Here is a 12624-nt window from a genome sequence, read left to right on the forward strand (position 1 = left end):
AGCCGTGATTCCGCGCGATCAGCCCGGCACTCAAGCAGAGTGCTGGGCTGATTGATCGCGGGCAGAAACCCACGAAAAAAAGCGGAACAAGAAAGATAAGTTTTTTTTTTACTTACCTCGGCCACCTCGCCTTTAATCATCGCCCCCGAAGCGACCGGCCGACCGATGCACGCCTCCTGCAGCTGTTGGTGTTTTCGCCCGGCGCTGCTGCAGGGGATGTAATTCAATTTCGGGTCCGGGGCGATGCGCATGGCAATGACGTCACGATCTCCGGGCAAAAGAGTTTGGGGCGCAACGCCATAGCGCTGCCGCAAAACTCTCACTGAATATGGCGGGAAATGATGTCAGCGCTGTACCCGGTCGCAAAGCCATTTGTGCCCCGTTAGTGCCCCCAATTTCGCCCCCTATATAAGTCTATGTAATTAAATAGAGCTTTCATGTATTCAAAAGTTGGTGGATGGCAAGTTCTGCCATTTCTGTAACACAATCTATACAGCAAAAATAACAAATATTAAAAATATCATCATCACTGTCAAGATTATCAAAACGCATGAAGTATTCGTATTCAGTAGCTGACCAGTTTACGTTCTCACAAATGCACACTCAGCACAGGACATGTGCTGAAGGCAAGAACCGAGCCTCTGCCCTGTGCTTGCCCTCACGGTACATGTGCAGCTTAGCATGCAGGAATTCTCGGTGAGAATTCAGGTCCTAGCATTCTGTGGCAGAACCCTGTGGCTCCCGCCCCTCCCCGCCGATAGGATCTGTGCAAAGCCACAATCCTTTCAGCTCAAGCCTTTCTCCACCCCAGCTCTATAAATAGCACCTGCGTTGACTCACCTGCGCCCCGTGACACTAAAGCATTTCCTGCGTTTTTAATACCACATGTTGCTCCTGTAGGTCTGTGCAGAACAAGAGCAGATGATGTCTCCATTGATGCTGCAATATTCCGCTTATTTGCTCTGGCAACATCACAAATCCAGTTCTGCACGGCTGCATTTCTTGAATCTGTTGATATTCGACAGAGAATACCAGGCTAAACCTTAGTTTGTCAATAGACCTCACCATTAAACACACGTGCAGTAATGTTGAATGAGCATTCAATAATTTGAACTGGTAATGGAAAATGAAAATGACGGTTGCTTGTTGGTAGCCAGTCAGACTGCCTTCTCATGAGATGTGACAGATAAATAGATGTTTTTTGTAGTCCACATCATACTGTGTTGAACAAACAAACCAAGCAGGTTCTTCTTCCTAGCTACAGGAGGATACTTGAATTTCAGGCCAGCAGCAGCCCTCAGGTAAGTTTAAGGGACGGGGGGGTGATGCGGGGGCGGGGGGGTTGGGAAGGACAGTGGATGGGGGGCCGATCAGCTAACTAAGTTCAGGATAGAGATCGATCCTCCGATCTCCTTCAGCTGTTAGAGAAATTAACTGTGGCGCCTAGTATTCACTCCCAGCACCAAATCCAGTGATTTCGTTCAAGCTTCTATGTCTAATGAGAGTGACCTGAAACGCATGGCATACACTCCCCCTGAAACACACCACGGTACGTGGGCAGAGCACACACTCACCCTGAAACACACCACGGTATATGGGTAGGGCACACACTCCCCCTGAAACACACCACGGTACGTGGGCAGGGCACACACTCACCCTGAAACACACCACGGTACATGGGCAGGGCACACACTCCCCCTGAAACACACCATGGTACGTGGGCAGGGCACACACTCCCCCTGAAACACACCGCGGTATATGGGCAGGGCACACACTCTGCCTGAAACACACCACGGTATATGGACAGGGCATACACTCTGCCTGAAACACACCATGGTATATGGGCAGGGCACACACTCCCCCTGAAACACACCACGGTATATGGGCAGGGCACACACTCCCCCTGAAACACACCATGGTATATGGGCAGGGCACACACTCTGCCTGAAACACACCGCGGTATATGGACAGGGCACACACTCCCCCTGAAACACACCACGGTACATGGGCAGGGCACACACTCCCCCTGAAACACACCACGGTATATGGGCAGGGCACACACTCCCCCTGAAACACACCAAGCTACATGGGCAGGGCACACACTCCCCCTGAAACACACCAAGGTACATGGGCAGGGCACACACTCTGCCTGAAACACACCGCTGTACATGGGCAGGGCACACACGCCCCCTGAAACACACCACGGTACATGGGCAGGGCACACACTCTGCCTGAAACACACCACGGTACATGGGCAGGGCACACACTCCCCCTGAAACACACCGCAGTACATGGACAGGGCACACACTCCCCCTGAAACACACTGCAGTATATTGGCAGGGCACACACTCCCCCTGAAACACACCACAGTACATGGGCAGGGCACACACTCCCCCTGAAACACACCGCAGTACATGGACAGGGCACACACTCCCCCTGAAACACACCACAGTACATGGACAGGGCACACACTCCCCCTGAAACACACCGCGGTATATGGGCAGGGCACACACTCCTCCTGAAACACACCACAGTACATGGGCAGGGCACACACTCCCCCTGAAACACACCGCAGTATATGGACAGGGCACACACTCCCCCTGAAGCACACCGCGGTATATGGGCAGGGCACACACTCACCCTGAAACACACCACGGTACATGGGCAGGGCACACACTCCTCCTGAAACACAACGCTGTACATGGGCAGGGCACACACTCCACCCGAAACACTCTGCGGTACATGGGCAGGGCACACACGCCCACTGAAACACAACACGGTACATGGGCAGGGCACACACTCTGCCTGAAACACAACGCTGTACATGGGCAGGGCACACACTCCACCCGAAACACACTGCGGTACATGGGCAGGGCACACACGCCCCCTGAAACACAACACGGTACATGGGCAGGGCACACACTCTGCCTGAAACACAACACGGTACATGGGCAGGGCACACACTCCTCCTGAAACACACCACGGTACATCGGCAGGGCACACACTCCCCCTGAAACACACCACAGTATATGGGCAGGGCACACACTCCCCCTGAAACACACCGCAGTATATGGGCAGGGCACACACTCCTCCTGAAACACACCACGGTACATGGGCAGGGCACACACTCCCCGTGAAACACACCGCGGTACATGGGCTGAGCACACACTCCCCCTGAAACACACCGCGGTACATGGGCAGGGCACACACTCCCCGTGAAACACACCGCGGTACATGGGCAGGGCACACACTCCCCCTGAAACACACCGCGGTACATGGGCAGGGCACACACTCCCCGTGAAACACACAGCGGTACATGGGCAGGGCACACACTCCCCCTGGAACACACCGCGGTATATGGGCAGGGCACACACTCCCCGTGAAACACACCGCGGTACATGGGCAGGGCACACACTCCCCCTGGAACACACCGCGGTATATGGGCAGGGCACACACTCCCCCTGAAACACACCGCGGTACATGGGCAGGGCACACGCTCCCCGTGAAACACACCGCGGTACATGGGCTGAGCACACACTCCCCCTGAAACACACCGCGGTACATGGGCAGGGCACACACTCCCCGTGAAACACACCGCGGTACATGGGCAGGGCACACACTCCCCCTGAAACACACCGCGGTACATGGGCAGGGCACACACTCCCCGTGAAACACACCGCGGTACATGGGCAGGGCACACACTCCCCCTGAAACACACTGCAGTACATGGGCAGGACACACACTCCCCCTGAAACACACCGCGATATATGGGCAGGGCACACACTCCCCCTGAAACACACCACAGTATATGGGCAGGGCACACACGCCCCCTGAAACACACCGTGATATATGGGCAGGGCACACACTCCCCCTGAAACACACCACAGTATATGGGCAGGGCACACACGCCCCCTGAAACACACCGCAGTATATGGGCAGGGCACACACTCCCTCTGAAACACACCACAGTATATGGGCAGGGCACACACTCCCCGTGAAACACACCGCGGTACATGGGCAGGGCACACACTCCCCGTGAAACACACCGCGGTACATGGGCAGGGCACACACTTCCCCTGAAACACACCACGATATATGGGCAGGGCACACACTCCCCCTGAAACACACCGCGGTATATGGGCAGGGCACACACTCCCCCTGAAACACACCACGGTACATGGGCAGAGCACACACTCCCCCTGAAACACACCACGGTACATGGGCAGGGCACACACTCCCCCTGAAACACAGCACGGTATATGGGCAGGGCACACACTCCCCGTGAAACACACCGCGGTATACGGGCAGGGCACACACTCCCCCTGAAACACACCACGGTACATGGGCAGGGCACACACTCCCCCTGAAACACAGCACGGTATATGGGCAGGGCACACACTCCCCGTGAAACACACCGCGGTACATGGGCAGGGCACACACTCACCCTGAAACACAGCACGGTACATGGGCAGAGCACACACTCACCCTGAAACACACCACGGTACATGGGCAGGGCACACACTCCCCCTGAAACACACCACGGTACATGGGCAGGGCACACACTCCCCCTGAAACACACCACGGTACATGGGCAGAGCACACACTCCCCCTGAAACACACCACGGTATATGGGCAGGGCACACACTCCCCCTGAAACACAACACGGTACATGGGCAGGGCACACACTCCCCCTGAAACACACTGCAGTACATGGGCAGGGCACACACTCCCACTGAAACACACCGCGATATATGGGCAGGGCACACACTCCCCCTGAAACACACCACAGTATATGGGCAGGGCACACACTCCCCCTGAAACACACCACAGTATATGGGCAGGGCACACACTCCCCCTGAAACACACCACAGTATATGGGCAGGGCACACACTCACCCTGAAACACACCGCGGTACATGGGCAGGGCACACACTCCCCCTGAAACACAGCACGGTATATGGGCAGGGCACACACTCCCCGTGAAACACACCGCGGTACATGGGCAGGGCACACACTCACCCTGAAACACAGCACGGTACATGGGCAGAGCACACACTCACCCTGAAACACACCACGGTACATGGGCAGGGCACACACTCCCCCTGAAACACACCACGGTACATGGGCAGGGCACACACTCCCCCTGAAACACACCACGGTACATGGGCAGAGCACACACTCCCCCTGAAACACACCACGGTATATGGGCAGGGCACACACTCCCCCTGAAACACAACACGGTACATGGGCAGGGCACACACTCCCCCTGAAACACACTGCAGTACATGGGCAGGGCACACACTCCCACTGAAACACACCGCGATATATGGGCAGGGCACACACTCCCCCTGAAACACACCACAGTATATGGGCAGGGCACACACTCCCCCTGAAACACACCACAGTATATGGGCAGGGCACACACTCACCCTGAAACACACCGCGGTATATGGGCAGGGCACACACTCCCCCTGAAACACACCACAGTATATGGGCAGGGCACACACTCCCCCTGAAACACACCACAGTATATGGGCAGGGCACACACTCACCCTGAAACACACCACAGTATATGGGCAGGGCACACACTCCCCCTGAAACACACCACGGTACATGGGCAGGGCACACACTCCCCCTGAAACACACCGCGGTATATGGGCAGGGCACACACTCCCCCTGAAACACACCACGGTACATGGGCAGGGCACACACTCCCCCTGAAACACACCGCGGTATATGGGCAGGGCACACACTCCCCCTGAAACACACCACGGTACATGGGCAGGGCACACACTCCCCCTGAAACACACCGCGGTATATGGGCAGGGCACACACTCCCCCTGAAACACACCACGGTACATGGGCAGGGCACACACTCCCCCTGAAACACACCACGGTATATGGGCAGGGCACACACTCCCCCTGAAACACACTACGGTATATGGGCAGGGCACACACTCCCCCTGAAACACACCACGGTACATGGGCAGGGCACACACTCCCCCTGAAACACAGCACGGTATATGGGCAGGGCACACACTGCCCCTGAATCACTCCACGGTACATGGGCAGGGCACACACTCCCCCTGAAACACACCATGGTATATGGGCAGGGCACACACTCCCCCTGAAACACACTGCAGTACATGGGCAGGGCACACACTCCCCCTGAAACACACCATGGTACATGGGCAGGGCACACACTCCCCCTGAAACACACCACGGTACATGGGCAGGGCACACACCCCTCCTGGAACACACCGCGGTACATGGGCAGGGCACACACTCCCCCTGAATCACACCATGGTACATGGGCAGGGCACACACTCCTCCTGGAACTCACCACGGTATATGGGCAGGGCACACACTCCCCCTGAAACACACCACGGTATATGGGCAGGGCACACACTCCTCCTGGAACACACCGCGGTATATGGGCAGGGCACACACTCCCCCTGAAACACACCACGGCATATGGGCAGGGCACACACTCCCCCTGAAACACACCGCGGTATATGGGTAGGGCACACACTCCCCCTGAAACACACCGCGGTATATGGGCAGGGCACACACTCCCCCTGAAACACACCACGGTACATGGGCAGGGCACACACTCCCCCTGAAACACACCGCGGTATATGGGCAGGGCACACACTCCCCCTGAAACACACCACGGTACATGGGCAGGGCACACACTCCCCCTGAAACACACCACGGTACATGGGCAGGGCACACACTGCCCCTGAATCACACCACGGTATATGGGCAGGGCACACACTCACCCTGAAACACTCCGCGGTACATGGGCAGGGCACACACTCCCCCTGAAACACACCACGGTATATGGGCAGGGCACACACTCCCCGTGAAACACACCGCGGTATATGGGCAGGGCACACACTCTGCCTGAAACTGTTTCCTCATTAATTCTCTCCACAGATGCTGTTTGTTTCCGGTATTTTCTGCTCGTGTTTCACATTGCCAATATCTGCAGTTTTTTGCTTTTTGTTTGATCTTTTTGCCTCTTCAGTTCCTGATGTACCTAGAATCATAGAAATTTACAGCACAGCAGGAGGCCATTCGGCCCATTGTGTTCGTGCCGGCCAAAGATTATATCCATCCTAATCCCACTTTCCAGCTCTTGGTCCGTAGCCTTGTAGGTTACGGCACTTCAAGTGTACATCCAAGCACTTTTTAAATGTGATGAGGGTTCCTGCCTCTGCCACCCTGTCAGGCAGTGAGATCCAGACCCCCACCACCCTCTGGGTGAAAGAATTTCTCCCCAACTTCCCTCTAATCCTTCTACCAATTATTTTAAATCTGGCTATTGACCTCTCTGCTAAGGGATATAGGTCCTTCCTATCCAAGCCCCTCATAATTTTATGCACCTCAATTAAATCTCTCCTCAGCCTCCTCTGTTCCAAAGAAAACAACCCCAGCCTGTCCAATCTTTCCTCATAGCTAAAGTTCCCCAGCCCAGGCAACATCCTCGTAAATCTCCTCTGTACCCCCTCTAGTGCAATCACATCTTTCCTGTAATGTGGTGACCAGAACTGCACGCAGTACTCGATCTGTGGACCTGCATTCCAAGGCCCCGCTGTTCCTCTGCACTTCTCAGTACCCTACCATTTATTGTGTGTTCCCTTGCCTTGTTAGCCCTCCCCAAATGCATTATTTCATACTTCTCCGTATTGTATTCCATTTGCCCCTTTTCTGCCCACCTGACCAGTCCACTGATAACTTCCCGCAGTCTACAACTTTCGTCCTCACTATCAACCAAAGGGCCAATTTTTGTATCATCTGCAATCTTCTTAATCTTGCCCCCTACATTGAAGTCTAAATCATTGATATATACCACAAAAGCAAGAGACCTAGTACTGAGTCCTGCAGAACCCCACTGGAAACAGCCTTCCAGTCACAAAAATACCAGTCGACTATTACCCTTTGCTTCCTGCCAACACTGAGCCAATTTTGGATCCAACTTGCCACTTTCCCCTGGATCCCATGGGCTTTTACATTTCTGACCAGTCTGCCATGTGGGACCTTGTCCAAAGCCTTGCGAAAATTCATGCAGACTATATCAAATGTGCTACCCTCATCGACCTACTCAAAAAATTCAATCAAGTTAGTCAGACACGACCTTCCCTTAACAAATCCATGCTGACTGTCCTTAATGAATCCGTGCCTTTCTAAATGAAGATTTATCCTGTCCCTCAGAATTTTTTCCAATAATTTGCTCACCACTGAGGTTAGGCTGACTGGTCTATAATTACTCGGTCTATCCCTTTCCCTCTTTTTAAACAATGGTACATTAGCAGCCCTCCAATCCTCCAGCACCACGCCTGTAGCCAGAGAGGATTGGAAAACGCTTTGGCCGGAATGTTGTTTACCTGGGTGGGTCAGGTGTGGGCGGTTGGTGTGGCGTGGCGGGTCGTGATCCCGCTGCTGAGATCAACTTGGCGCTAATGGGGCCTATTAAGCCCGCCCTGCGCGTTACCAGACCCTATTAAATGGTGTGGGTCTGATGATGTCATTGATGACGCGTTTTCAGCTGGGATATTTAAAGGCGCCATGGCAACCTTGCATTTGAAGGTTCATCGAGGAGTGTGCAGGCAGCACACTGGAGGTTTTGATTGCTCCAAGCAGTTGGAGAGATGGCTGCACCCAGGTTCTCCGATGACTCCCTCCATATGCTTGTGGAGCGAGTCAGACCACGCAGGGAGGTCCTCTTCCCTTCCAATGGACGGACGAGACCTCCCCAGGAGACAAAAAGAGCCTGGCTCCAAATTGCAGAGGAGGTCAACAGCAGTAATGTGTTCAGGAGGACCTGGGTGCAGTGCCGAAAACGTTTCAATGATCTCATTAGATCTGGAAAGATGAGTACAAAGCCACACTCAACTTCACCCTGCTGTGTCATTCATCACATCCCCATCATTCTGCCTTCCCGACCCTACTCCTGCACATCCTTACTCACACCAACTTACCTTGCACGTCCACCCATCCCTCTCTATCTATCTACATTATCACATCCCCATCTTACTAGTCACCTCTCACACTCAGCCTCATGCTAATGCAATCATACCAACTAACAACACGCAAGGAGCCCACTTGGCATTGCCACCCCAATCCATCATAGTCTCCCTCTAAAGATCTAACCCATTCATTCCTTTTACTCATTCCATCACTCTCACTCAATCTTCTCTTCCTTCCCTCCTTGCAGAAGAGAGTGCACAATAAGAGGGAGAGGGAGAGAACTGGAGGTGGGCCCTCCATCATTTGCCTCCCTCACAAGAGCAGAGGAGGCTGCATTGGAAGTATCAGGAGTGGTCAAGCAGCTGGAGGTGGGAGACGGAGAGGGAGGGACATCTCAGCAACCTGGTGACTGAATTACATATCATACAGCTACATGGCATACATCAGTCACTCATATGGGGACTGATGTCAGTAGCCACTGAATGGTCATCATGTGCATAATAGTATGTGTACCCATTCTTCATATGGCATATCTAACTGATCTCTTTACTCTCCCACAGGTCCATCAAGAGCCCACCCCACTGTCCAGGAGGAAGAGGAAGGTGACTCCTCAGAGGAGTCTCCAGTCTCTGAGGGTGCAGCCTCACCAGACATGAGCGCACCCAGCACCAGCGCTGATACGCACACCTGGGTGGGTCCCACATGAGATAGAGTAGTGTTGTCACCGGGTCTGTCACAAGTCACAAGTGAGCAAGAGCAGATGGTGGAGACAGGGACAGCAGTGGAGACTCTTTGCCGGAGGGTGAGGATTCTCCCAGCTCTGCTCAGCTGCATGCAGACACTGAGCCTCCGGGGCCATCCAGAAAGAGGGCGATCCTGGAGGTGCAGGAAGAAGTGCAGGAGGCTCTGACAGGTTTTGCGACCGCGATGTCTGCAAATGTTCAGAGAATGGAGGAGTCCACCTCCAACATGAGCATACCGTGGCGCAGGCGATGGTGACTGTAGGTTCTTCCAAGGATAGGATAGCCACCTGCATGGAGCAGCTAATGCACTACTCACAGGAGCACATGCTATCTATGGAGGATAGATGGCTATGTATGGAGAATAGATGGCAGAGGCTCATAGACCTCCTGTCCAGGAGGGATGACAGCATAGACATGGGTCCTCTTGGCCCTATTGATGTGCAGCAAGCTGCTCTCCAGCTCCTTGCTAGCAGGGAAGTGCGGGTGGCCCATGAGAGGGGTAGCGGTGAGAGGGGACAAGAAAGTGTGGGCTCCTCTCAAAGCGCTTACACTTGTCCCCCATTGCCACCCCCTCAGTCAGAGCCCCAAATGGCTCCTCGAATTGCGATGGCCGAGTCTGCCCCTGCACAATCTCAGGAGGAGCAAACTTTGGCGGGGCCATCACTGGCTCCAAAACCCAGAGGACGTTTGCCAAGTCTAAGCAGTTGCAGCAGGGAACTGAACAGGCTGCCTCTACCTCTGCTGAAGCCACAGGGGTAGCACCTCGTAGAAGCACGCGGAAAAGAAAGATGACACACAAGTAGATTCACAAGGGTAGCCGCTTGAGTGTTTTATTCAATGTTAATGTTAAGTTTCCGTTAATGTATTGCCAACCATAAAAATCTTATTTTCACCACTTTCTGGTCTTAGACAAATTTGTGTGCAGCTTTGGAAGTGGCTTAGTGAGTTGCAGTGAATGGTGAGACATAATGGTACCTCCAGCAATGGTGGTCAATGTGAAAGGAATGGCTTGGTCATTTATCCTTTAAAGGGATCCTTTATGGTGTTGCTGTGGGGTGGTGCCAACCTGGCGCAGCATGTGGCAGCCATATGGGTGTACTGCGTAAAGTCAAGTAAATCAGGCCATGATGAGGTCACCCTTGGCCTCCTGGGCAGCAATGTGCTCGGGTGCTGGTGGGATCTGGCCCGCAGCTTCCTCCAGCTCCTCCTCCTCCTCTGAAGAGGCTGTGCGCTCAGTGCCTTGCTCCTCATGCAGCGCTAATCCTTGCTGCTGCGCTCTATTGTGCAGGGCGCAGCAGACAACGACGATTCTGGTGACCCTGGCTGGTGCATACTGAAGGGCTCCTCCAGATCTGTCAAGGCATTTGAAGCGCATTTTCAGCATGCCTATTGTTTGCTCTATGACACATCTGGTGGAAATGTGGCTTTGATCGTATCTCTCCTGGGCCTCAGTACTCAGTGACATGATCCACATCTTCAGTGGGTAGCCAGCCCTTTTCTCCAAGCAGCCAGCCAGAAAGTCTGTTTGGAGGCATGAAGAGCTGAGGGAGGGTGTACTGGAGAAAGACGAAAGAGTCATGGCAGTTGCCAGGGAATTTGGCACACACATGCATGATGCTCTTCCTATGGTTGCAGACCAGCTGCACATTGAGCAAGTGGAAGCACTTGTGGTTGACAAAGACTCCTGGGTTATGATGGGGTGCCCTAATGGCCACATGTGTGCAGTCAATGATGCCCTGCACTCGTGGGAAGCCAGCCAGAGTGCCAAAGCCGAGCGCTCCGCTCAGTAACACTGGCTTCATCAGTGGCAAAGTTGATATAATTAGCTAACTTGTCAAAGTGGGCATTGGTGACCTGTGTGATGCATCTGGGCGGCCGACTGCGAGATGCCGCAAATGTCTGCTGCAGATCCCTGGAAGGAGCCTGAGGCGAAGAAGTTGAGGGCTTTGACAGCCACTGGTAAGGCGTGTCCACCAGGTCCTCTGGGCTGCAGGTCTTGCTCGAGCAATTTATAATGTCTGCGACGACCTGGTGTGATAACCTCAGCCTCATTTGGCACTGCTGCTCCGTCATGTTGAGGTAGCTCATCCTCTGCCTTATACCCTGTGTTGGGGGTATCGCCTCTGGCGTGGAGCAGCCCTGCGCTGATGTCCTCTGTCCTGTGCAGCATCAGGTGGTTGAGGAGAAGGTTGGTGTTGTTGTTGGTGCTTATGGTGTGCCTGGTGCTGCTGGTGTTGGGGCTCATCGTGGTCCGATTCTGAACCAAGGTGAGACAGGATAAATGACACCCATGCTTATGGAATAGATGGCAGGTCAAGTAGAGATCAGAGGACCAAGCTGTCAATGGTTTGATAGGTTGTACCAATGAGGTGAGTCTGGATGGTGACTTTGCTGCAAACACTTGCAGCCTGTAGAAAGCTAAATGTGTGCTGAAGGTGCAGTCAACAACAGCTTCTGCCTGAGGAAAGTGACCAGCTGTGAGGTGGGAGCTTTTCTAGTACATTTCATGCTGACATCTAATCAGCTGGAGCAATGGCCACTCAACTCCCGCCTCAGGCTGACAGACGTGGTTCCCGAGCTGCGGGAATCCTATGGGCAGCCAGGGAAATTTGAAAGGTAGGCTGAAAAAGGCGCTTAAGTGTCTGACAACTACCTGTTAATGATTTGCATTAGGTCGCCCGCCTCTGCCGGTCGGGTCGCTGCTGCACTGGCAAACGTGCCCGAGGGAAGCGGGCGTGGGATGACAGAGGGTTCCCGATTCCCGACCCACTGCAACTTATTTCAAATTTCCCACCTGATCCACCTCCAATCGCGTCTGCACGGACCCCAGAACATTCCGACCATTGTATTTCTTGCATTTTCTGTTTTTATTTAGATTTTCCGTTTTTTCTTCTATCTCTATGATATTA

At 53.9% G+C, this 12624-nt stretch overlaps 1 protein-coding gene across 7 annotated transcripts in view; it reads right to left on the minus strand.

The window, feature by feature from the left end:
- The window catches only part of LOC147116896 (uncharacterized), a 298183-nt gene that overhangs the window by 36992 nt on the left and 248567 nt on the right, over positions 1-12624 (minus strand). For 4 of the 7 annotated variants that reach the window (XM_085987101.1, XM_085987106.1, XM_085987100.1 and 1 more), the window contains one exon: positions 841-1008. The exons of the other annotated variants lie outside the window; for them this stretch is intronic. In XM_085987101.1, coding sequence (XP_085843227.1) covers positions 841-1008 — 168 coding nt within the window. The remainder of the gene's footprint in view (positions 1-840; positions 1009-12624) is intronic. 7 annotated transcript variants of the gene reach the window in all.

The sequence above is a fragment of the Somniosus microcephalus genome, chromosome 5 (assembly GCF_052327205.1).
Source record: "Somniosus microcephalus isolate GS21.2 chromosome 5, FLI_Smic_1.0, whole genome shotgun sequence".
Lineage (NCBI taxonomy): Eukaryota > Metazoa > Chordata > Chondrichthyes > Squaliformes > Somniosidae > Somniosus > Somniosus microcephalus.